Raw genomic sequence first — 27,273 nt, forward strand, 5'->3', positions numbered from 1 at the left:
ATGTGAAACAGATGGTTTCCCTTGGATCATCCGTGAGAGCATAAGGATCTGCAAGCGCTCCACCCGTGTCCACTCTATATCTGACATGTAAGGTCCCCAACAAGGGCTGCCATACATACTGGCTTGTCGGACCAAGGAGTCGAAGAGAAGAGCCTTGGTCCGAGGGTCCTGGAAGTGGGAGTGGAAGCACTGTCTCTCTAGCCGAGCCAGTGAGGCATATTCTCTGCTCAGTCTGGCCTGCATCGTTGGTCTCATCATGAAGGTCGGGCCGGGGAAGATGACCCCCAAGTAAATGTATGAGGATACGATCTCAAGTGGTGACCCACCAAAAGTGAACTGCTTCCCGTGCATGTTTGCTCGAGAGGTGTTGAAGATCATGACCTTGGTCTTGCCAAGGTTGACCTACAAATCATGGGATAAACAAAAAGCTTGCAGTGCGTCCAGGTGTCGCTTGAGCCCCTCGTGTGTGGATGATAAGAGTGCCACATCATTTGCAAAAAGAAGAATCTTGATGATGATCCCGGCAAGTGAGCAACCGGTCCCTTCGGAAGGCCCCATGAAAGTCTCAAGCTCATCGATGTAGAGGCCAAACAGGGTTGGTGATAAGGGACAACCTTGTTTGACCCGTATGGTGCTCAAGATCTCATTTGTTCAACCTGTGCTTGTCCGAACTCTGCCTGAGACTCTCTCATAAAGTGCCATGATTGAGAGGACAATCAATGAAGAGGCTTCAAAATGGAGTTGAAATGGCTCCAAACGGGGCTGTGAAAGGTCCCTAAAAGAGTTTGAAAAGTTGACCTTTTTTTTGTTTTTTTTTGGGGGTCTTAAGTCACCTAGGACAGATATGACAGCACTACCCTAAGACTATTAGCACTGCTAGGACACTGACTTAGGCCAACCTAACCCTAGTTAACACCTAACCCCAACTAACTAAGCCTAACCTAGCTAACTAGATCTAACTAACCTAACCCAAGTAACTAACCCAACCAATCTAACCCTCGCGACCTTAGCAATTGCTAAGGTTTTGAAGTGGCGTAGCACAGATGAAAGGGGTGGCGTCGACGGGGCGGTGCGGCGGAGAAGGCAGGGAAGGCGTTGGCGTGGCACGGGCTCATGGCGAGGGCATTGAGGAGACCTTTACAAAGGCAAGCGGCGCCAAAAACCGTGGTGGGGCTGCACAGAGCGGGAGGCGAATCCGACGGAACTGACAGGGAGGGTCGACGCAGGACTGACAAGATGGGACATATAGAACTGTTCGACCTAGTCGGGTACGGTTCGGTCAATGGGACTCTAAGGCAAGGCAAGTGGTTCGTAAGGCAAGGCAGTTCGTTCGTTGAATAATCCTTTCTTTTCCTTTCACCATTGCTTGGATCATGAAATTTTGAGCAAATATCCTCTTTACGGTTCCTCGGGATGACCTAAGAAAAACAAATAGTACCTTTTTAATAGACCCTCTTAGTGTATTTTGCCAGAGGAATATGGTTTGAAGAGCTTGCCCCAACCCTATTCCGCCGGCGAAATACCCTTGGAGAGCCTACGCAGAAGGGGTCATAACTTTTGCTCCTTAGCTCAGATTGAGGAGCTGTAAAAAGGAAAAATGTTCAAAATTTAATGATCTATGCAATGGTAGGCTTAAAATTATACTTTTTATAGTTATAAAAGAGAAAAATTAAAAAAATTCAAGATGTATATGAGAGTTACACAACTTCTCCCTAATTCATATTATGGTAGGAAGGAGTTCAGTGGAGACCACATTTCCTTTAAAGTACTTAGGTTTAGAGAATTGGGAATATTTTTAAAATCCCTACCTTGCCTTCCCATATTTGATAATGTATTAGAGATTAATTTATGATCGATTATAATGGCTTCAAGTATGAGGTTTCTAATCTTTTTCCTACTCATCCAAGGAATATGGTATACATTGTTATATGAGAGCTTCAAATATGGGATTGCTAAAGATTAGGGAAAGTCTTTTAAATTGATTGAATTACCATAATACTCAAAAGACAGTATGGTAGGGAGGCATTTATAGGAGTTTCTAAAGTGTTCACTATTTGTTCATATATAGATGATGTTCTCTAAAATGAGGGTTATAATGAAAAATAAGTAAGTATATGGTTCCATAAATGAGAAATTAAGAAAGAATTGTATATTCCTTTGAGAAATATACAAGCATGGTTGGTGTCAAAAACTATTGCTCGGACTTCTTTGCTCGTAGGTTTTTGCTCGAAAACTGTGCACATCCCCACGAAACGTGTTTTCTGTTTACACCGCAGCCCACAAACTGCATGTTGCTGTTCACCCTTAACTTTGTAATAACCTGGCTGATAAAACATTCCAAAACGATGCTCAAACATCATTGTACTGCTAGCACTGTCACTCGCCCTCATTAAGTAAAGGAACTCCTTGGCGACCAGCAATCGTCCATCTAAAGCACTCCCCCATGCTTAGCAATTCGATAGTCTGACAATCTCCATGCTCCAGCAATTCATTTCAGCTGGGCAGTTCAATCAATGAAGCGAACATGCTCCTCCATAGAGAAGCAAATGTGCTCCATAATCTCATTGATTCTATGATGCAAGGTATAGGGAACTTGTGCTCACTTGCGTCTACTACTACCTTTGTCTTTAAAGCTTCTGTCCAGGAGGTAATCCTCAACTAAATAATCTTTGATGAAACGCACAAAATCGGTCCTCAAACAAATGTGGCAACGTGCCAAAAATCTGGCAATAGAGTTTGTACCATGAAGAAACTCCTGTGATATGGGAGACCCATGATTTGTACCCGTGGATGCAATGCGATGCTTGGCTAACCTCACGCTCAGAGGGTGATTCTTTATACTGGATCCATGGTGGGGTGGTCAGCTCACTAGCTCTTGGGTATAGTTTCTCTAGTGAGGTGTTAAGCCTAGGCTTTCCCTAGGCCCCTGTATCCCCATGGAATCCATCCCAAGGGACCTCTACAAATGATCCCTCAACTCATATATACAAGCTCACCTAGGGGTGTCGTAACTCGGAACTAAGTCTCAAAATTGGGGTAGTTTAAACTTGAGTTAGGAGCTTATTTGATCGAAATGTGCGGAGTACCAAAGGATGAGAGTCTGTCAATGTAACCCTCTTCATCGTGCTGCGACGTTACATGAAGAGTGACATTTTAAGTGTTGGCTGCTAATGTATCTACAAGGGAGACCCCTCATCCACTCACATACAGTTTGCACTCTACATTCCATTCATAAGAGTTTTATCATAATGTATTTTCTGTTTTAAGTGATAGCACTTGGCACACTTTTATGCACGCTTGCCTCAGTGGTCTTGCTTCTTTATGTTTCTTTGCCGTTGCATGTGTGTACAATCTGAGTCAAAAACTCGCACAGAGAGAGAGAGAGAGAGAGAGAGAGAGAGAGAGAGAGAGAGAGAGTTTATTAAAGTCTGCTAAAGACCGATGGGTCTATGAGACTGATAGAAAACCTGGTACAATGAGCAAAAGAGTGGAGCTACTAAGGGAACATCCTAACCGATGCTAGAGAAAACTGTATAGACATAGTCAATAATATCATCATACATGTCACCCTAGTCATCATCCCCATGGACGATGTAGTCTGTTAATGTCCACGGGAGACAAATAGGTCTATGGGACATCAAAACACCAGCTAGTACATCCGCTTTATGCGGGCACATGGCAGCTCCCAAGGAGTGCAAAAAGAAGCTCCTAGTTATTTAGAGTATCTACATTATAGTCTGGAAATAAAAAACACAATCAGCCATACATCAGTTTCAGACTGAGTGTCTTTTGATTTGGATTTAAACTCCTTGATGAGTGCTATGCCCTCACAGTATACTGCCCATTTTCGATCCTTCCAGCAGCCTGGACCTTGGCTAATTTTGCTGCCTCATTTTTCAATTGAGCTTGTGTGAGTTCCTCAGCTATCCATACCTTGGTCCGTTTCACCTTGTAAGATTGTTGGAGAAGCTTGATCTGTAAATTTCGTGAATCAAGAGTAATGATAGCACGAGAGAGAGAGAGAGAGAGAGAGAGAGAGAGATTCTGATTTTCTGGTTGGTTTTTTGGCTTTTTGCAGGGTTTAAATGTTTACAGCATCCTTCAGCATGATACTTTGGTTATGACAGTCAATGCAGTCCGTCAAATTGAAGAGCGTATGCATACCCCGATCAATCGTTGATGACCTGTTTTCTCTACACATCAAGCATTACAGAGAGTCTTAGATAATGCACGAAGCACTGCTAGATGGGTGCTTCTCATGCAAGGGATAACTTCCTTGGTTGTCGTCATAGTTGAGCCTTGAGCATGTCTCAACATAAGGGAAAATTACAGGTCAATGCACAATTTGCTTATCAGCGGACCATTGAGAGTTGTCAAACCTTAAGGCAATGCATTTAACCCAGATGAAGTAGAGGAAGATGACATTGCAATAAGCAATTGCCAAAAGGAATGGTTGACAGATTTGCAGTTATAGGAAGAGAGCGTGTTCCCTCAGAAGACACTTAATTTGCTTGCTTGGCTTAATGTTTACACGTTGTCCCTGTCAATTGAAATCATTTAGAAAACAGAGATATCTTATTCCACAGAATTTCTGCAGTGAGGACTATCGATCTCAATTTGGGCAGATCATTCTCATGGATGAAAATGTCGGTCTTAGTACTTAGATTCAAGCCTATTTGTTATGTTCTCAGATGACTGAAGACAGATTTTCAAGTTCTCCTAAGTATCGGTACACTTCAATGAATCTGTGTATAGAAGAGTAATGCTTGGTGCTATAATGTGGATGAAATGCAGAAGCACTGTTTGAGAAGGGGTGCTGATAAGCATTGAAATGGCCTATAATCTTCTGCTCAGATTTCCTGTGGCCTAAACATTTTATCAGTGGCAAATGGTGCATTTAATTGAGAAATGCAGACTTCCTAACCAAACCTTATGAAACCCTTTTTTGATTCCAAACTCCCATAATGAGTTTTACTTGCAACCAATTAACTCTTGGGTGGAGACATCCTTGCATGTAGATAAGTAGTCTTAGGAACTCAGGTTGGAACAACAAACTCAAGGGCTTCTAGACAAATACGCTTCACCATTTTGTGAATCTACGTTTTTCAAGTTTATTATGAGTTCACAGGGAGCTTTCATATTGGCAACGGACCATTATTGTGGTGGTGCCTATCTACATGATTGCTACCTTGAATAGCCTTTTAAAAAAAATAAAATCTTTGCTCTTTACTTGAATAGCCTTGAAGGAGATCTCAACCTTGTTAGTATGCAAGAACACATTTGCCATGAATCACCATTGTTATAGAACAAGGGGTGCAAAGTAGTAGCAAATCTACTCTTTTTTTGAAGCTGGAGATTCAAATCAAAGGGCGAGGGGGGTTAAGATAAGGGCATGGGAAGAAGGCAGCTACTCATAGCATTCTTTGCTAGATGAGATGTAGCTAGGGTTTAACAACCTTAGATGGTTTGTCTCAGCTAGACAGTGAGCCGCACTCGAGTTCTTTCTTCCATATTTTCTAAGAGCTTTACACCAAACTACTCGTGGAAAAAAAGATTAGGGTTTAATCTCATGTAAATTTGCTTAAACAAGGGTAAGTAGTTCAAAAAATTAAAATTATATAGGAAAAGTAGTCATACATCCCTTTTGAACTAGTCTTCTTTGGAAAGGGTTACATAGCTTTGTTGTAATATGTCTTCATTGAGTTTGGGTGACATGGTTGTTGTCGAGACATTTTAGGATTCTTTTAGTTTAGAGTGACATGGTTGTTGTCGAGACATTCTAGGATTACATTTGCAAAAAAAGAAGAGTTAGATGGCTTTGTTGAGACCTCCCAAAACAATAGGACAATATTGTCTATGCTCGTATCTTATCTAATGGTGCTCCTCCAAGTGTAATATGGTTATAAGCGTTGCCAACATTGTAGTTATGACCTTAGCACGGGTGTATTTGGAGCATACACATATGCCCTCATTGGAAGATTTACATTATTTCTTAGTGAAGAGAATCAATTCAAGCAAGAAAAGGTTTTTAAATGAGCAAGCAACTTCAATAACTAGTAGAGACAAAGGTGCAGAAAGTGTAATGAACAAAGGAAGTGAACAACACTAACATCAACAACAAAACCAAAATCAGCAACAAAGTAAAACTATGGAAACATCAACATTCATGTAAAGGCAATTATTAAAATAGAAATAATGATTTAAACATGAATTATTAAAAAGGTAAAGGCAATCATCACGATACAATTCAACCTTACAATGCAACTATTTTCAAAAATTTTGGAATTGTTTAAGAAGATTGTAGAAAGAAATGCTACGATCAAGGGGGATAGAACAGAGGAGGAGGAAAATAAAATTAACAAGGGAACATTCATATTTAAAATCAATATGTAGACCAAAAAGATAAAAGCCATGGAAAAGGCGATCACATGGCACCTTCATGATGAAGCACGACCCCCCATGCTCTTAGAAATGAAACCATTAGAAGGATCAAAGAATATCTCTACTAATACACCAAAGGAAGCATTGATGTATGATGGATGAATTTTCAAGCAAGAAAGTATTAGTCAACGTATACTCCATGCTCCAAGATAGCAACAACAATCTCTTGTTAGTTGGATAGTTATTATTAGTTATTAGAGAATAGTTGGATAGTTATTATTAGTTATTAGCAACTAATAATCTCTTGTTAGTTGGATAGTTATTAGAGAAGAATTATCAAGTAATACTTATTGGTGATGAATGTATTATTAGGGGAAAATCACAAGGATGCCAATTGGAAAGGTAATGAAGGAAATATTGTTATTAGAATTGTAGCCTTGCTACCAAAGTTAAATGCAATGTTTGCAAGATGGCAACCTATGCACTTTCAAAGTTATGGCACAAATGGTGTGGTGGTCATGTGAATTTTAAAATCTTAACAGAACTCAGGAATAACAATATGGTATTGGTATACCAAGACTCAGATTTATTGGTAAGGTGTGCAAAGCATGTTTTTTTGGCAAGCAAGCTAGACCCAATTTTAGTAGTAGCATAACACGAGCAAGACATATTTTAGACTTATACATTTCGGTGAAAGATGGTCGTACATAGACAAGAAGGATCAATGGTGCTTTGTACTATGTCATATTCGTAGATGACTACAATATATATTATTCGATCTCCTATCCAAAATCCTAGGCTTTGGAAATCTCATGTGGGATCTAGACGACGTTCCCCACCCTGGCCTGTGTACTTTTTGCATTAGCACTAATGAAAGACGTCATCATACCGATGCTTATGGGGGCCAAACCCTTTGAATGATTTTCCTAGACATATTATTTTGATGAAACAAAACCAACAATCATATAATATGATATATACCCAACACAAGCATTGGCAATGAATCTAGTAACTCACTCAAGGATAAATCATATTGATGTCAAAGAGAGCTTCATTAGGAAAAAGGCTGCTATTTGGTGAGACCATATTACAACACTATGCCAAACAAAGACAATGTTCTAGACATCTTTACCAAGCCACTTAGAAAAGGAACATCCAAATGTCATTGATTTTATCCCACATATGAGACCTTCTCTTTTGATGCTTGGTAAATATTGTTTATTGAATTCATGAAACTCATGACTTGTTTTTAGAGGAGGTTGATGGCATCATGTGCCGGCACCTGGTTTCCCTCTAGAAAACCTCTAGGATATTGGGATGTTTTATTTTTATGTGTATTAAGTAGCATGAAAATATTGACTTTTTTGACTTCTCAAATTTCTTGCATTATCTAAGATCAAAGAATAGATATAATTTTTATATAAGATTACCAAAAGTGAAGTAAAAAAAGAACATATACAATTTGGATTCTTTAAAGGGAATTTTCAAAGTGGGTAACTTACAATAGGTTCTCACTCAATAAGCAATAGTGTTCCTCCTACTTGCCTCTACATCAGTGTCCAAGGGGATTTACTATGAACTCTATAGCTCCATCTTTACATTTTCTTTGCTACAATCTTGCATTCATTTTACAATCTATTGATGTGGATACAATAATTGAAGATTCTTGCCAACTAGTCGTTCCTCTTTGACCTTTAAAAACAAGCCACCTCGTCACTCCTTAGATACCCCTCTTGCTTCTAACGTTCAAAAAGCCATTTTATCTTCCCAATAAGCCTCTTCTTTTCTCCCCCTCTCTAAGGCCCAAGATCCATAGCTATTTGAACTTATTAGCCTCATCTTTTTCAACCAAAGGATTGAAAAGCAAAAGGGGTTTTGGAGATTGAGATCGAGGAAGGAAAAGTAAAGAGTGGAATCGAAAGCTAAGATTACAAAGGAAAGAGTGAGATGGCTTCGAATCAATTCCAAGACTTTGAACAAATACCAGGGACGTAGGCATCATAATTTTCTTTCTCTTATAAATCTTTTGACTTTATAATATTTGAGAAATTCTCATTGAGAGGAAAAAACATGAGTCCAAAAAGAGATAGAATGATTAAGGGAAGTGACAAAAGTGCTAGAAAGGCAAGGGTAAGGTTATAGTCAAAGATGAAATACATGAGGATATTATAGACATGGAGGATATAGATTTACAATGATTATGGAATTCCATATTTGGAATTTGTTAAACTAGAAAATAGAACACAAAATATAGAAAAACAATTAGGATCTATTAATGATACATTGGAGACCCTAACAAGCCATATCCAAGTTTTCCAATTCTCAATCAATAACTTCCATGGCAAAATCAGCAACTCATCCAAGTCAAGTTGAGAGATCTACCTCTTGACTTAAAGAAACATCTAACATTCTTAAGGATTTGAAACTATCAATTTTCAATGGGGAAGAGACAGAATGAAACAAGGATGCAATAAATATGTTCTTGCAAAAATGGCAAGACTTCCATCGGCTTAGGAACACCCCTCTTGAAAATTATGTCATGGAAGCGAGCCTTTCCCTTGAAAATAAGGCCTATAAATGGTGGATGAGTGTAAGAGAAAACGATAGGATATCTCTGTGAGCTTACTTTTATTGATGATATTATTTCTATACATCTAAAAAGAGTAAATTTTCTCTTGATGTTGTTAAAAAGTATGAATCTTATTTTAATGATTTAATAGTTGAATTTAAAAATGTTTTTTCGTGTGATTTACCTTATGGTTTAACTCTTGAGAGAGATGTGGATCATAAAATACACATAATTCCTATTCTACCCCTATTTGTAGACCACCCTATATGCTTAGTCAAACAAAAGAACATGAGGTCAAAAGATGTTACGGAAAATTATATATCTAATATATCTTGCTTTGGACATTATTATTTTAGTCAAGTGTGACTATGGCAAAGTACTCCATAGGAGTGCACCGGACGCGGCGAGGGTCCTAGTGGATACTTTGTGTGGTTAGTTGGGGATGCCTGACTAGCTTGTGTTTGCCATGCTAGATGGTCGGTATAGTGGTTGATTCCATGTTAATACTGATGTCGCTAGTGTTATTGGTGTTGTGCTTGATTATTGTGCTTTGAGCGCGATTATGTTGGGATCGGTTGATTTGGTGATTCGTTCAATTGATTATTAATAACTAATGTAATTGGAGGCTTGAGTATAAGTGATGGAACTCATAGCGAGGATTGGAGTTAGTGTGAGGGTGCCGATTGAGGTGTCGCACAACGCATTATATATGGCCATGGGCCAATTTTGTATTTACTTTATTATTGCAAGTTTGAGCAATATATTTTGTAATGGACATAATTCATTTTTGGGCCCGAGAATGGCTATGTAAAGCAAATCCCCCATTTTGGAAGAGAGGGATAATTTTGGCTCCTTGGTGCTTTTATGAAATATCATAAATACTCTACATGAGGAAGCATGAGCCACTCATCTAGGAGGGGGGAGATTGTACCCAGTCTGCTGTCGCTTTTGTGGTGTGATTGTGCTCTTTTCTTCTCCAATTGATTAAGTGCTGAATTTGTGTGTGGAAGATAAATTCCTTTAAGGTTTTAGTTGTATCAGAGCTTTGGTATGCTCTAAGGTTTGGAGAGGGGAAGCTCTCTCTTGAATTGCGCAGAGAGAATTCAAGGAACCAAGGATGTGTGAAAAGTGGCATATTTAAAAAGTACACAGCTCGTGAGAAATGAGAAGTTCTCTGCGGATGTAATAGCTTTACCACCACCTAGTAAGGAGCTAATCGTAAGTTATGGGGGCAATAAAGGACGGGTTTATCGAGACCTATATCTAAGGTCATGGATCTATTTTTTTAAAAAAAGGAGAGAACTGCGTGACAAGAGCTTCTTTGTGAGTGGTCTACTTTGGAAAGAGAAGCTCGTTTGCAGACCTTCAGCCGTCGTGACCTCGATTAGTGTGCCGCCCGCCTGTAAACTGTAATAACAAGGACTTTGCAGCTTTGCGTCTACTCAGCCTTTGCAACCGTTGCCTTTGGAAACCTTGGGACTAGGGAGTCTCTTCTCTCCGTACACCTATTTGCAGAGTGTAGGACCAGCAGCCGCTGCAACCCGCTACCCGTGCGTACTTGTGACAGCAGCTGGTGGCCCTACGCCTCTGGCCTTCCATGATTCCGCGCGCAGACTCAAGTAAGTCTGCAATTATTCCACAGACTCCATCGCGTTGCCTTTTGGGAAGGTTCTGCCATCACATGATGCACAAGATCATGAAGGCTTGTAGAAGAAAAATTTGTTCGAGTTGATTTCTGCAACATATTAAGTCAAAGGTTCCTTTGACTTCCTACAAAGCAAGGGACCCCAAGGTTCAAAGGCCCTCTTAAAAAAAGAAAAAGAAAAAAGAGAGGAAAATGTAGCAAGCTACGAGGCTCAACAAGGTGATCGGGGCTCAACAAGGTGAAGACCATAGCCAAATCTGAATACTTGAATCAAGAAGGTGATTGGAACCATGAATCACCGAGCAATTAATTGGAGATCAGTCGAGTGCAAAGACGACTACAAGTGACATCATCGGTCATATATCTCCCACTCTAGTCCTTTCTACCTTCGATCAAAGAGCGAGATAAGTGATTTCTTTTGCTTTATATTTCATACACTTAGTATCTTCCGCCATCCATTTCTTATCATACACTCGAATCACACTTTTTCATCCGTTTAATTCTCATACACATAGTATCCTTATTTTTCTCTGCTCTGCTCTATTTGTATTTATCACATTATCATGGTGCATCAGCCATAACCACTCACGCTTCAAGAGCAGATGCACTTCAGGCTCAGTTGGCCAATGAGCATGAGCATAGGGAGAGATTGGAAAAGAAAATCAATGGTAAGAAAAGGAAGAGGCATTCATTTGATAATGAGTCATCTGATGATGATTTTGATGATGATCCTATTATCAGGATGATCAAAGCCACACTGAGAGCACAAAACTCGAGGAAGAAGAGTAAGATAAGTAGAAAAGCTTTCTCATTTCAAAATTTCGATGGAAAGAAATAAACACGCATTGCCTTGTCTTGATCAGCCAGCTAGATGATTATTTTTCAGGGGAGAAATTCTCTGAAAAAGATAAGATTAAATGTGCTGCAAATCATTTAGTAGAGAGTGCTGCACTTTGGTGGAACATCACTAAGCACAGTAAAAGGTGTCTAAAATCTTGGGAGTCTTTTCAAAAGCTCATCAAGAGAGATTTTCTTCCCTCACATTTCAAAGCAAAAGCTAGACAACAGTGGGATACTTTTAGGCAGTTTGATAAGGAAACGATCACATATACTAATAGATTTTGGCAAACGTTGATCCAATTATAGTCCTTAGGAAAGTTAATGAGCGAGATCAATGCAAGAAGTATGTGGTAGGTCTAAAATCTAAGTTGAGAGCCGAGATTAACATGTTTCATCCTTGCTCACTGAACAATCAATCACTGCATCTGGATAAGTGGTCTCTGTCCTTCAGCCCAGATAACCCCAGGTCCACTATTCTCCCAGTCTGGGTAGAGCTTCCCAACTTACCTTTTTTGATGTATAATCAAGCTGCTTTGATATGCAGTAGCTTAGGAGAAGTAGTAAGCGTGGAAAGAGAGCAGTTCATTAATCCTAGGGCGAAGCCGCAAGTGTGTGTATAGCTAGATCTAGCAGAAGAGCTACTTGAAACTATTGTAATCCTCAATTGTAGAGGTGGAGTGATCAGAGAAACAAAAGTTCTATATAAGAACTTGCCAAATTCATGTTTTCTATATGATCTATTTGACCAAACAGTTAAGAACTGTCCCTTGAAGAGAACCAAGCCCAAAGTGAACATTGAACCTCCTCAGGTTCCAAAGGAAAAGTGGATTCCCAACAAATAGCCGGAAGCTCCTATGCATCCAAGCAGCCCTTCTAAACCAATAAATGATAGCATCCCTCAGAGAACCCAATATTACTCCTGACATCTCGATGAAAAACACTTTTGAGGGGTTATCAGAGCGGATTCCTGAACCCAACCTTCAGCTTATTCCCAAGCTTGAACCAGGAGAGGAATGAGCCAAGAATTTTGAGGATGAAGTCAACAAGAGTGATGATATGTTGACTGAGGACTTTGATGACTCTGAGGAAGATCTTCCTCTTCCTCCTCAAGCGGATAAAGATATAGTGGTCAAAGGAAAACCTACTATCATGGCACACAGTAAGAGGAGGCTATCGATAGCTAAAGGTCCTTCTGCGCATGTAAGTAGCCCAAACCCCAGGGCCAAAAAGGGGCAAAAAAAGCATGGTAAGTAAACCCATTTCGTTCGTCTCCTTGAACATATGTGGTCTTAATGACCCCAACATGGCAGGTATCTTGGCCACTTAGCTGAGAGAGAGCTCTCTTTCTCCTTCTTTTCTAGCTCTACAAGAGGTTAAAACTATAGATGATGCTCTAGTCACATGACTCAGATGTATTGATAAGAGGAGGACATGGTATACCACCTCCCACAAAGATGGTAGAGGAGGGAGCGCCATAGGAATTTTGTTGCACTACTCCCAGAGAGTTCTTGATGTTGTGGTTGGACACAAGCAATAGATGGATCTTGTTGAAATGCCTTCTTAAAGGAATCAAGTTCTCGTTAGTGTCAGTTTATGCCCCCACAAGTTGTCGTGAGAGAAGTTCTACTTGGCAGTCCCTATTCGGTCTATGTGATGAGGTTGTGTTGATAGGTGATTTTAACATGGTGGAAAGAAACACAGATAGATGGTTGGGTAAAGGTATTACAATAAGAGGATTTGAGCTCCAATCATGGAGCGACCTTAAAGATTCTCTTCAATTGATTGACATGAATTGCGTAGGGGACCTAACATGGTCCAATAGGCAAATAGGGGAGTTAAGGAGAGAAGCAAGGCTTGACAGAGCCTACCACTCTCAGATTCTCCTCCAAACCACCTCCAACTCCAGAGTTATTGTCTATTGGAGGGGTAAAATTTTTAGGCGAGCGGCCAGAGTTTAGGCGAGTGGACCTAGGCGAGTGGTCACACTCTACGCAAGCATAGGTAGTGAAAGGCTTCTCCCTACCATGGGGGCCTTACTCTCCATGCAACAAGCTATATAATCTCCACCTCTTGCCATGTATGTGTGCTCCTTTCTCTACTAGGTGGGCTTGAATGAGCTATAGAGTTTGTGAACCCAATGCCACACAATCAACAAGCTTTTAGAATGTGTCTTTCGGATAGGAACCCATTTTGTTCCTCTCCTTGAACATATGTGGTCTCACCGACCCCAACAGGGTAGGTATCTTGGCCACTTGGCTAAGAGAAAACTCTCTTTCTCCTACTTTTCTAGCTCTACAAGAGGTTAAAACTATAGGTGATGCTCTAATCACACGACTCAGATGTATTGATAAGAGGAGGACATGGTATACCACCTCCCACGAAGATGGTAGAGGAGGGAGCACCATTGGAATTTTGTTGCACTACTCCTAGAGAGTTCTTGATGTTGTGGTTCGCACAGGCAACAGATGGATCTTGTTGAAATGCCTTCTCAAAGGAATCAAGTTCTCGTTAGTGTCAGTTTATGCCCCCACAAGTTGTCATGAGACAAGTTCTACTTAGCAGTCCCTATCCAGTCTATGTAATGAGGTTGTGTTAATAGGTGATTTTAACATGGTGGAAAGAAATACAGACAGATGGTTGGGTAAAGGTATTGAAATAAGAGGATCTGAGCTCCAATCATGGAGCGACCTTAAATATTCTCTTCAATTGATTGACATGAATTGTGTAGGGGACCTAACATGGTCCAACAGATAGATAGGGGAGTTAAGGAGAGAAGCAAGGCTTGACAGAGCCTACCTCTCTCAAAGTCTCCTCCAAACCACCTCCAACTCTAGAGTTACTGTCTATCCCACCCTTTCAATTTCTAACCACAAACCGCTATTGGTTCAGTGCAACTTTGGATCAAGGAGTAGGGCCTCATCCTGGTTTAGAGTTGACCCTAGTCTTTTCGAGCTAGAACTGTGCAAGACAAAGTGAAGGAGCTATGGACTACCCCCAGAATCATTGATGAATCAGCTTAAGACTTTTGGCTACGAAATGTTCTTGAAACATAGGAAATATTAAAGTAGGCTAGAAAACATAGAGATAAAGTCCGCCATAAGAGGCTAGATGCTATAAAAAAGAGACTCGATGTTTTGGAGACTCATGCGCACACAACGGGGACATTCAAGCACAGATTGACCTTCGCCTTGTCAAGAGTGAGCTTGCCAAACTAGAGCTCATAAAATATTCTTCAGCTAGACTATACACCAGAGGATGGTGGGTAGGCAAACAGGATAGACTGACCAAGGAAACATTCGAGATCATTCGCAGGATAAGAGTTGCTAAGGAAGTCCCTTTTCTTGAAGTCTGTGAAAAAAGATGGGCATAATCAGACATTGAAAACAATGACTTTATTTGTGACCATTTTAAGAACCTGCTATCAAATACTATGCAGTCAGATGGAGAAGTGGTACGAGCAAGGAACATATGCTAGTCTGCTATGTTCACAACCTTCCCAGATGTTTACAATAGCCTCTAGGAGGTGCCTCCCTTTTATAAAACCCTTCTATTCTTGCAAAATCCATTTGTCCATCTTGTGTCGAATCCTTAGGGCCAAAGCTTTGGCAAAGATTTTGTAGTTGCAGTAAGGCATAGTTAGAGGTCTCCAATTTTTAATCAAGTATTTCCTTCCTTCTCTGGGAATCAGCTTGATTAAACCATTGTTCAAGTGTTCAAGAAGAGAGGAGGTAGAAACACTTTCCTGCCAAACCTCCAGTAGGGTGGGGCCAATCCCAAAAAGACTTATAAAACTCATCAAGAGGACTGTCCTCTCCATGGGTTTTGCCATCCTTCATGACCAGCACCACCTCCTTGAGTTCCTTTAGAGAAAGAGGGGCCTCCAAGCTCTGAAGATCTAGACCCATGACTACTCCATAAAACTTTTGATGGCATGCTAATCGGAATTGAACTGCCTTCTGGAAAGTAGCTGGTTATGCAGCAATTTGCAGATGATACTAATCTCATGCCTAGAAACACCACTCGAGATGTGCGAGAGGTAATAAAATGTCTAGAAACCTATTGTACTCTCATTAACCATAACAAAATGGGATATTGCACTCTCAGTGGAAGGCCACAAGATGAACTAGAGTGCCTGGGCTGTTAGGTGATTTTGAAAGGTATGCTTTTCAAGTTGCTCAGCATACCCATGGGTTTCGAAGTATCCTTGAAGGAACGGTGGGACTAGGTGCTAAACATATTCAGTGCCAAGCTGGAAAAGTGGAGAGGATTTCAAGCCAACCTAGTGGGAAGGCAAATGGTTCTTAATCATTTCTTGTACCCTTTTACTATCTTTACATCTCTTGTTGGCACCCCAGTCAGGCAGGGTTGGATAAACTGATTTCCAAATGTAGATCTTTCCTTTGGGGTGGAATAAACATGATCGCCAAAGTTGGATCGAGCTTCTGTACTAGACCCAAGAGTGAAGTAGGATTGGGAGTAGTGGACATCAAACATGCGACGGAAAAACTAGCTTGAAGGTGGATTATCAAAGGACTCCTAAGCCCTGAGCTTGATTGGGCCACTCTTCTAGTATAGAATTTCAAGCACATCAGACCTGTCAGAGTCAAGGGGTGGAAAAGATACCCAAATCTTTCTGTTGTTTTTTGCCTCGAACCTTGCTCAATAAGGGAAGTGCCTTATGGAAATCTCTTTGGACAGCTCTTGAGAGTCAATCAAAACTTAGCTACTATTCTTCGAGAAAGGTCCTTTATGCACCTGGATTCCATATGGACCTACTCCTTGCATTGAAAAGCTTTACTCTCGGCAATGGAAACTTCCTTAGAGCTTTCTTTCTATTTAACAAGGGCCTCCAATCTTGGGGTCAGTTGTGGCACAATGACCAATTCAGATAGAAAAGTATGCTCAAAATGAGAAGGGAATTTAGACTCACCAATCAAGATGCTCTTTTTGTCATTACTAGGTTAGAACTTTGGGAAGGAACCATATAGTGGAAGGGGGGCAGGGTTCTTAACTACTACGCCTTAGAGTTCACTTGGATCCTCTCCCCCCACTTGGTTCCCGTGCCTACTCCCTTTGATGATATAGGAGACATGATCCCTATCCCGAATGCTAGTTGGAACACCTTCAACTCCGATCAGTGTTGGAAGTGGAGATAAGCTATCCCCGAGAAGATGTCAATCTTGCTCTGGCTCATCATGCATAAGGTGTTGTGGACCAATGTAAGGGGGCTAAGGATTGGAAAAGGCAATGGAAAATGTCAACACTGCCCAGGACCCCAAGAGGATGTCTTTCATTTATTCATGGCATGACCATCGGCTAAGAAAGTCTAGAAAAGGGTGCAGATGCAGCCAGGAGAGCCAGTCAATTAGAAAGCAATACTTCTTGGGGATGCATAAAAAGTCAAACACTCACACTGGGCACTTGTTCCGGGCACACGCCTTATGGTTTTTTTGGATTTCCATAAATGATTTTCAGTTCAACTTGAACATTTGTTAGCATGCATCTTGGATTTATGACAGTGACCTTGAACACTTCTTTTCGGAGATTCAGGACCATGAGCAAGAGCACCTCAAGTCTTTTAACGAAGAATGCAGGTTCAAAGGAGCCATATATTATGAGATCGTGATCTCTTTGTCTCCTTTTGATAGAGATAACCAGTTGTCCATCTTGGGATAAGCAATACTTATGCTATAACTGTATTTTGATCATGATTGTATATCTTCTAAATCGTTTATAATATAATCCTTTTTTTCTTAAAAAAAAAGAAATGTAAGTGTTTGATATCCAATTAACATATCAAAGGGGAACTTCAATGTGGTAGCAGAGACTCTAAAGCCGAATGCTAATTGTTAAAATGAATTGAGTTTTACTCAATTCGAAAATGATTTCCTAGAGTCCTTGAAAAGAAAGTGTGAGTTTGATGCTCACTTTTTTGAAAATATGGAAAGCAATAATGATGAGGGATCCAACCAATCGAGGAGCTTTCACTGTGGAGTCACATGGAACTGGTGACACACTGTTAAAGTGAGGGATCAAGGATGATCAAAGCACCACAAGAGAGACATAGGATAGCAAACACTCAATCTATTGCAAGGTGTAATCAACAATACATGATAGGCTTCTTATATAGAGAGAGCCTCTAGAATAGTCAAAAAATGTGGGATCCTCTCATCCACATTTCTCCTTGTGGATATCCTTGATCCACATCTCCACATCATGTAGTCCACATCCTAGGGTGGCTACTTTAATTCTTTTCTATACCATACCTTAGCCTTTAATCTATGTGCGCATGGCACCATATCTCAACACATCTCCTTGGTTCCATGATCCATTGGCTTACTGTGCAAGGTGGTCAGACGTGAGTTTGCATTCCATCACCTCCCCTTAGTGCATACCTTGTTACTTAAGGTGGTCAAGTGTGGTTTTTACAAGTTAATACCTCCCTCGATGCTTTCATAGCTACTCTTAGTAGGTGGTCAAGCTTGATTTACAAACATGTGGGCTGAAGGTGGCAAGGATGTTGCTTCTGAATACTTGTTGCTCTTGTCATTATACTCATGGCTTGATGATGACTCCATGCAGTTGACCTGTTGGTTCTTCAATCTGCAATCTTCTTCCTTGTGTCCTAGCTTCTTGTAATGGTGACACTTTGGTTGGTTCTTCAGTCTGCAGTCAATTTGATAGTGACCCATCCTTCCACAATGGTAACACTTTATTGATGTTTTACTGAACAATGCTTTGTCATTATTGCTGCTACATGTTGAGGTCGATGTCAATGTCGACGTCAATGCCTTCAACTCTCTTCTTTTTCAAGAAGAGAGGATACACATTCCTCAAACTTTGGATCTGGCAAATTCTTCAAAGTGGTTGTTAGTGCACTGTACTCTGCAAGCATGCTTTTAAGGAGGATTGCAAGTGCATCCTTTTCCCCTACTTTTGCATTTATGCCTTCTAGTTGGGTCATAATGCTTTTGATTTTGTTGACAAATTATGCTGTTGATTCATTGAAGCTCATGTGCACATAGAATTCAATCTTAAGATGAATTTCTTGGTTTTTGGCTTTTGCACCAAACACTGTGTTCAACTCATCCCATGCATCTTTGGCATGATCCTGGGAGTCTATATGATGAATTATGTTTGGACCCAAGTGCAACCAATGAGTGATAGTGCTGCTTCATATTTTTTCCTTCTAGGCATCATTTTGTGCAATGGGCATGTCTTCTTTTATAGTCTTCCAAAGATTTTGACGCATCAAGAGATACCTTATTTGTGTAGACTAGGTGTGAAATCCTTCCCCAGTGAACTTCTCAATAGTTGGGGTGTGTATTGCCATTGCAAAGGTCTTACCAATTGAAGAAAATTTTAAATCTAGAAGTGCCTAATTGCGTACAACAAAATTGACTTGATAGCACGTAGAGCTCAAAAAGGCGATCACTTTTCCTTTTTGGAGTGCATGCAAATTCTTTTTTGGATTGGAAGTCATTCCAAAAACTCCAATACTTTTTTCCAAGAATAGTTTACGAAATTTATCAATCCCAATAGGAGATGCATTTGTTTTAGAGTGCCCACATGGTTCACATCAATTATAAATCATCTATTATAAATTGATTGAGATTGTTATTGGATCCGTTCACAAGGTCATCCATTTTTTAATTTCTTTGAAAAGCTATTAGTAGAAAAGTGTTGTGCTAAAGCAATTGAATGGTGGTGTGCACCCCAAGTTTTCTACAACCAATACATGAAGTAAGGTAAAGTAGAAGAACCTTTTTGGCAAAAACAAGGGCACTAAGTTACTATTGCATGCAAGTAACACACTTGATCTACAAGTAATATACAACTTCTATAGTGAGAAGGTTGGGAGGAGGCTATGGAAGAACTCAAGAAATACATAGCAATGACAAGAAGCTAACAGCTTGGCAAGAATCTTTTAGTAGTGGTAAGTAGGTATCGACTCATATTCTCAAAGAACGAAGGATGGGATGCATCTATTGGGCAATAGTATCAAAGGTATAATGTAAATAATGAACAGTAGATGAGTCACATAAAGGAACTTATGACACTGAAAGAAAGGTAACAAAGCACACAAAAAGGTGAAGAGGCTTGCAATCCAAGTAGAGATTGTTAGGCTGCTACAAAATCCCAGGCAGATTAAGCATTTGAGTAAGCACACGGACCTATAAAACAAATAATAAAATTGTGCAAGAGGTTTCCATTTCCCTTGAGAAATTGTAGAAGCAACTAGAGTATTCCAAAAATAAGTTAAACACATTGAAGGATCACTAACATTAAATCTTTTGAAGAGGTGGAAGTGCTAGTGATAAAGCTAGAGGATTGAATTCATGGTGTTGCTAGGATCTATGGAGATCAAGAGGCTAAGTGAGAGAATGTGCATACCCTCAAGATGAAAAAGCAATCCACACTACATTGTCATTTTTAGACTTAGTGCAAGGCTATGGATGCATCTTCCCCTACCATTTATGCTAATTTGTAGCATGTGTGAATGCATTAGTGTTATGAAACCAGGGAAGTCAATGTGCTTGTTAGTTATAATTATATAATGAGAGGGAATTGATGAGCCACTTGATGAGCCACTAGAGATGGATATGCTCATCAGGAGAACGTTCATACCCTCAGGATGACAGAATCAATTCTCAAGAATTAGCTTACTTGTGACTACAACAACTCAATTATTATCCCCAACATCACTTCCATCTAGGAGGAAAACTCAAGGCCAACATTGCAATGCCCTCCTTGCGTAGAGTGCAAGCTTACCATTGTGGATGCATGTTAGGTGGCATGGCCTTACTGTTACCACCCATACCACTTATTTTGCTTATTTAAATCATGTAACTTGCCCTTACTTTCCTTGTGTGGTTAATGACTGGTGCCTACTAGTAGATACAACTACATAATTAGAGATAATTGATGCAACTTGACCCCTTGTTCTAGCTCGAGTTGCTCTACCTCTCTACAAAGACGGTTAGACATGGATCCTCAAAGACAAGGGAGTAGGGTCTTCTTCTTGCTCTACCCCATGGCCAAAGTCTCATTGAGATTCTAAGTGAGGATTGGTTTCATTACTAATTAGTCTTGTTTTTCAAAATAATATGAAATGTCAATACATTGTTTCAATTCTTATAAGTTGTTATCCTCCTATCTAAAAGGTAGAGCCCAAGTGAGAAGATTGTGTAATACATCCTTATATACCTTATGAGAATTTTTCTTTGGTGTAATAACAAGGTTGTTTTACAACCTTTAGAGATCCTAGATTTCATTGAATGCAAAGAGACAAGAAGCAGTCACTCGGATAGCTATTGTGATTTGATTAAAGTGACTAAAATTTTGACATTTTTGTTGTGTTTAATTTCAATATAAATTTAGATTAAATAAACTTGTTATGAATTCTTTGAGAAATATGACTTAATGTTGATGTGAGTATAAAAATAGAAGCTAGTTGCAATCCTTGTTTGGATTAGCCAACTGCTGTAAAACAAATAGAGGACTCACTTCAATGCAATGTGTTATCATCATATACTATCAAGAGACTAATAAATATGCCTCCATGCCATGTCTAGCTAGCTAGACTTCTTTCCTGATACAAGAGGAACCGTGAACGGCTTCAAGCAACTAGAGCAAAAATCATGATTCACAACCACCAATAGCTTGAATGTTAAGGGAATGTTAATTATTTTGAGCAGGGCATAAGGAGTAGACAACTAGTTTTGGACATTAGGACTTGGACATCAACAAAGAAAATAAATATTAGCAAAAGAATCAAAGTAAACATTGAAAAATTTCACTTTTTGTTAAAATGCATATAGTGACATAGTGCCTTCCAAAAATTTCTTTTATGTTTAGGGAATGCGCCAATCTATCAATTTTTATTATTGAGAAAATGGTGACATTGTGTGTAGGACTTTTCAAGGGATGCACTTGGACCCTCTTACCAAAGAACCCAGAACATTTCCCCAATATCATCTTTACCTACCCCATATGACCAACTTAGTGAAAAATGGCTCCTTTGGTATAAAAATAGCTTAAAATCCAATCCTTGTTTGAATTGGAGGAGTAGGTGGATCTATTGCTTAATTGGCCTTAGGACTCTCAATCCCATCAAATGCAAGGGACTTCCCCACTTGTTGTACACATATATGGTGGTGACCCATACCCTATGGAAAACAATCAGTAGTAAGAAAGATTGAGGGATACAATGGGACAATTGATGGGAAGAATAGGGAGATAATTGTGATAGGGATTTCAAGGCAAGAGGGAAAAATAGGGTTTAAAGGTGAGAGATTGAGGTGACCAATGAGCTGATAAGGGTAAAGGCAAGGTTTGAGGGAATAAAAGCTAAAGCTAAAGATGTCATTTTATCTTGCCAAACTTTTAATTTTCTAGCCCTCATCTTTGTATGCTTTTTTCAATGAAGAAACCTTAGAAACTTTATTAGAAGGCATTCTAATGCATATATCGATTGCTTTTCTAATATCATCAATGCTTTTAGGATCAAACTTATTCTAGGGTATGTTCTAATCCCAAGGTGGATTTCAATGAATTTAGGGTTGAGAGCAAGAGATTTTGGGGTTCATTTCCTACTCTTTTCATACGTTGGCATCATCTTATGATCCTCTTATGATTCAAAAGTTCAATTTTCCCCAAGGTAAAAAATGTATCAGACATAGAGGTTAAAAAATCAGTAAACCCAAGACTTTCAATTTGGATGACAATAAATTAAGGAGATGAGGACCTGAACATAAAATAGACACAACACAAAGTAAACAATATTGTCTATACCTATCTTCTTCTTGGGAGGCATGCCTTTGCATTTACCTTCATGCCAACATAGGGTCTTATCATCTAGCACCATATTTTTGCTTGACTTCTCTTGTGAATTCAAAGGAGACTTGCCCTTTGATTTACTAGGAGAGTTTTCACGAGTTGCCCCAGCCTCCACGTTATGAACTTCCCATTAAATTTCAATCGGTGTTTCTTTCTTCCTGGGAGTGTTGACTTTGCTATCCTTAGTTCAAGGAGATGGAATAGCCATATCTCCAAGTCCCAAGGATGTCTTTGATGAACTCTTTGTCTTCTCACTTGATGCATTCTCTTCTTCTTTCCTACAACTTAGGTTATCTGCTGTAAAAGAACTATCTACATACATGATAATATAAGAATGAATATGCATGGAGCTTATGTTTACAAGCACTAAATCATGTCTTCTTCCCCATGTTTGTAGTAGCTTCCTCACTCATAGAAAACATAGGGATGCCATTATTGCATCCACTCACTATATACATGCCTATCTTGTGGTACATGTGCACATAACACATGAAGTGACAAGGCAAGGAGAAGACTTCAAGAGCTCTTGCATTAATGAGAACCCACATCCACAACAACTTTGATATTATCCTATATAACTCTCATCATACACATCAATAAAGGGAGAATGGAAGTGGATGAGCAAAAGGAGGCTAACCAAGCTCAATAGCCCAACTCTTCATCTGGGAACAAGCTTCTAGCACTTGCTTGTCATTAGACATGCAACTTCTCCTTCATTGCCAAGAGTGCCTGCAAAAGAATCCACCACATGGACCAAACACTGAATCACATGTGCTTCATATGCCCATGATTCAATGTAAATGCACATGCCAATTTGGTTCTTATATTAAAAGTAGAAAAGGGATGTATCCTGGTGTTATAAAGTAGTAAGCAACGTGCTTGAAAGCACTGAGACATCTTGTTGAAAACACTTTATTCAGTGCTTGACATCACAAAGCTCACACAAGAAATACCATAAGTACAAGAAATTCATGGCATCACAAAGACATGAAAAAATAGGTGAGAGGAAATATCAATTGTGCTATAAAGCACTAACCAATGTGCTTGAAAGCACTCCTTGGATGTGTTGGATGGTGATTTTCACTATCCATCTATTGAAAAGCAACATGAAATCACTTACATATGTGCTTGAAAGCACATCATGCCATGCTTGACATCACAAACCTAAGATAAAAAATAACACAAGCATATGCAATTCACAACATCACAAAGAGACTACATAATAAAGCAGACGTGTTTCCTAAGCATGACCAACCAAAAGTGGAGGAGAACCAGAGAAAAATATGTGCTTAAGAGAGCAATCTGGCACACCTAAAATAGTAATTAGAGATCTTTTTGTGGGATTGTATATAATAGCTATAGACTTTTTGAGGCCTTGTGCAGTGTGGAACCACTATTATATGTATATGACTAACAAAATGTAAAACTTTGCTTAAGAAAGCGATTTTTCCTGTTGTAGGATTGTCCAACTGGCAAAATCACTTTCTTGAGCACATATTGAAGAATTGTGCCCAAGAAAGCGATTTGTCCTATTGGATAGAGCTCCAGCAGGTAAAATCACTTTCTTCAGCACACCTTTACATTGCTTAGTATCCACACTCAATCGAGGCCCCATACTTGTGAAGGACTCATGACATAGAAAAGCACACATAGAGTGATGAACATAACTGGTCTAGGATACAAATTTGGCAGCCTTTACCCTAAAATTTTTTATCTGGCAAGCAAGCATATTTACAAAGCACGAGCAACCAAAAGGGGAGAAGAACTAGAGCAAAAAATGTGTTTAGAGGAGTAATTTGGCACACATCTAGAATTGTGCTCAACAAAGTGATTTGGCCTATTAGGCACATCTCGAATAGGAAAAATTACTTTCTTAAGCATAATTCTGCATTACTTAGTATCTACATTCAGTCTAAATTAAACCATTAGAGGAATAGGACTCCTGATACAAAGAGTGATGATTCTACTTGGTATAGGATGTTGCCTAGACACAATCTGAGAAGTGAAGTCTAGCCTTCTTTTTTGGGATACTCGGCCTAGATCCCTTTGATTTAAAAGGAAACACAATAGTTTAGAGTCTTGAACCCAAGAAATAATGGAAGTAGAGCAATCCTAAAAAATGATCTCAAGAAAGCGATTTGGCCTGTCAGCCACATTTCTAAGCCCAAAATTGCTTTCTTAAGCACATTTTCGAGATTGTGCTTAAGCCCAAAATTGCTTTCTAAAGCACATTTTCAAGATTGTGCTTAAGAAAGAGATTTGGCCCATTGGCCAAACCTCCACAGTCCAAAATCACTTTCTTAAGCACATTTCTAGGATTGTGCTAAAGAAAACGATTCACCTATTAACACTATATTAGAGAATTTGGGAATCTCCCAAGTCCTACTTTCAAACAAGGGGTTAAGATTTGACCATGTGGCTAAATCTTAACCCCTCATTTAAAAGTGGGACTTGGGAGGATTCCCAAATATAGTGTTAAGGGTGGATTCCACTTTCAAGTAAGGAGTTAAGATTTGACCATGTTGGGAATTCTTAAACTATCTTAAAATTCCCAAATTCTCCAATTTAGTGTTTATTGGACATGCCTCCAAAATCCCAGATTGCATTCTCTGGATCATTTGGTAATTACATGCCTCTTGTCGGCTGCTCCATTTCCTAGCACAGCCAATGTTGTTGTTGCTACTGTAACCTTACAATGGAGGTGGAAGAGCATACCTCATGGAGAAGAAGGAGAGTACAGTGGTGCTGTAGAAGGATGGAAGGGAGAACAGAAGTAGGGAAATGAGACATGAAGAGTAGGAGGCCAAAAGTAACCTATTGCAGCCTTCTATATCCATGGGAATGACTACCAAGGTCCGTACTTAGTCGTACATGGAGTAGGGGTCTCAAGTTTGATGTCATTATGCTTCTATTTATGGAAGGTGTGGTAGGGTCTAAATGTGGCATCCTTCTATTTATGGCACACACATGTATACGAGTTTCAAGGTGACTTCACCGCGTTTATGGAGGCAGTTGGCATATAGCTTGCTTGGTACCTCATTCATCTAGTTTACTCGAGATCTCTTCTATAAATTCCATCGCACACACTCCACATCTGTCACCTGTGCTCTAGGATCCATCTCGCCACACTTCATAAACCAATTTGTAGAGAGAGGCTCTACCACACACAAAAGTTGGTATGATGGAGTCCAACCCTTTTCTACATCTACTCTATTTCTCCATCTTATGCTTAAGAAAGCGATTTGAGCTATTGGGCCAAACTCCAACACTCCAAATCACTTTCTTAAGCACATTTCTTAAGTTGCTCTAAGAAGAGCACAAAATGCACTCATTTTCAAACTATGGGTAGTTAGTAACTCTGGAAAGAGCACAAAATACACTCATGTTTGAAATCTAATTGGCACATTGGAAAGTTGCTCAAGAAAGCGATTTGGTATGTTGGACCTATCACCAACTTTGCAAATCACTTTCTTAACCACACTTCTCAATTGCTTTTTTTGGGATATTTGGTGTTGTTCTTCTCTTCAGGCTTCTGAAGGTAGTTAGTAACTCCAACAATATGTGAAAATTTGGAGGAATAGGTGAAATGTGCTCAAGAAAGTGATTTGGGATGTTGAGCATCCCCCCAAACCTTAAAATCTCTTTCTTAGGCACATGTATGAAGTTTGTTCTAAAGTTGTACCATCAATTCTTTTAGTTTGTATTTGGATTTCTAGTCACCTCTAATCAACCACTTGCTACCAAATGTAGACGACTTCAACTCCCTCTAGCTCACACACCAGTACTCTACATATATTCTATAGTGTTGGGTGTGTCATCTTTCAAATGTTTTGGACTTTTGATAAATTTAATGGAATTTGGGAGACAAATGGATTGTGTGGGATAGTTTTTCAATAATGTGCTTAAGAAAGCAATTTTGCCTATTGGACAATTCCCAACACTCAAAATTCTTTCTTAAGCACACTATTACATATGTTTTATGTTGCATGTTTTTTCTTGTTCTTCTTCCTTTGCAGGGCCAATTGGGACTACTTCTCTAATTAAGCTCTTGCTTGTAGACTAGAAGACTATCATGGTGAGGACAAAGCAAATAACCAAGGTGGTTGGTAAGGGGCCTCCCATTGCTCAAGATGCCACTGCCAATGGTGCAGATTCTTATAAGTGGAAGGGGATTCAGTTCATATCCACAAACAAGATAAGAATTTGGAGGTTTTCCCAAAAGGTTTCTAAGCTTAGGCAGATAAAGAAGGAACAAAAGGCCATAGAATATGCAATTCCAAAGGCTTCCTTTCAAAGGCTTGTGAGGGAGATCTATGATTATAATCAGCTAGGATATAGATGGCATGGGTCTGCAATGCTTGCCCTCCAAGAGTCATTTGAAGATTGAATGATAGAATTCTTCCAAGACAGCATGATTGTTACTGCTCATACTCATGGAGTCACCTTAATGGTGAATGATTTTGAGATACTCAAGCGAGTTTGTTATAGATAATACAATTGACTCCATCCATGCAATTGGGTGGAAAAAACTTAGGGATATTCTATTACTTCCACCATCAAGGAAACCAAAGGATGAAGAAATACAAATAGAGGAGGTAACACATAGCAAGGACACAAGGGGCAAGGCTGCTTATGAGTAGGCCATGAGAGAGCATGCCTTAATAAATAAAGTTATGAGTTGTTAATTCCATTTTTAACAATAGGATTTTATCTTGCAGAGGTGTGAAAATGTTATTGGATTTCTTGGATCATTGTACTCCAAATATAGACTTGCTAGATATTGCTCAAATTGTTAACTTAAGGGTAAGGACATTTTTGGGTAAGGACATCTTTGGATGTACAATAATGTTTTTGGCCTCCTGAATTATAAACCATATCTTAAGGTTGTCAAGTTTGTGTAGGCACCACAATAGGATGATTCCCATTCATTTGGATGGATGATAATGATCCATACCAAGTATTTGTTAGATACTTGGAGGACAATGATCCATGCCAAGTG

General features: G+C 39.4%; 1 protein-coding gene across 3 annotated transcripts in view; it reads left to right on the plus strand.

Moving 5' to 3' along the window:
* The window catches only part of LOC147893624 (Ribosomal protein L4/L1 family), an 84,587-nt gene extending 79,598 nt beyond the window's left edge, over positions 1-4,989 (plus strand). For 2 of the 3 annotated variants that reach the window (XM_087385820.1, XM_087385821.1), the window contains exon 8: positions 4,079-4,988. In XM_087385820.1, coding sequence (XP_087241946.1) covers positions 4,079-4,180 — 102 coding nt within the window. In that variant the 3' untranslated portion in view covers positions 4,181-4,988. Of the gene's footprint in view, positions 1-4,078 lie in introns of all 3 variants that reach the window. The other variant, XM_087385822.1, reaches the window with a different exon arrangement.
* The last annotated feature ends 22,284 nt before the right edge of the window (positions 4,990-27,273 follow it).

This window comes from Dipteris shenzhenensis, chromosome 15 (genome assembly GCF_047967505.1).
Source record: "Dipteris shenzhenensis isolate YYH24624 ecotype China chromosome 15, Dip_SZ_1.0, whole genome shotgun sequence".
Classification (NCBI taxonomy): domain Eukaryota; kingdom Viridiplantae; phylum Streptophyta; class Polypodiopsida; order Gleicheniales; family Dipteridaceae; genus Dipteris; species Dipteris shenzhenensis.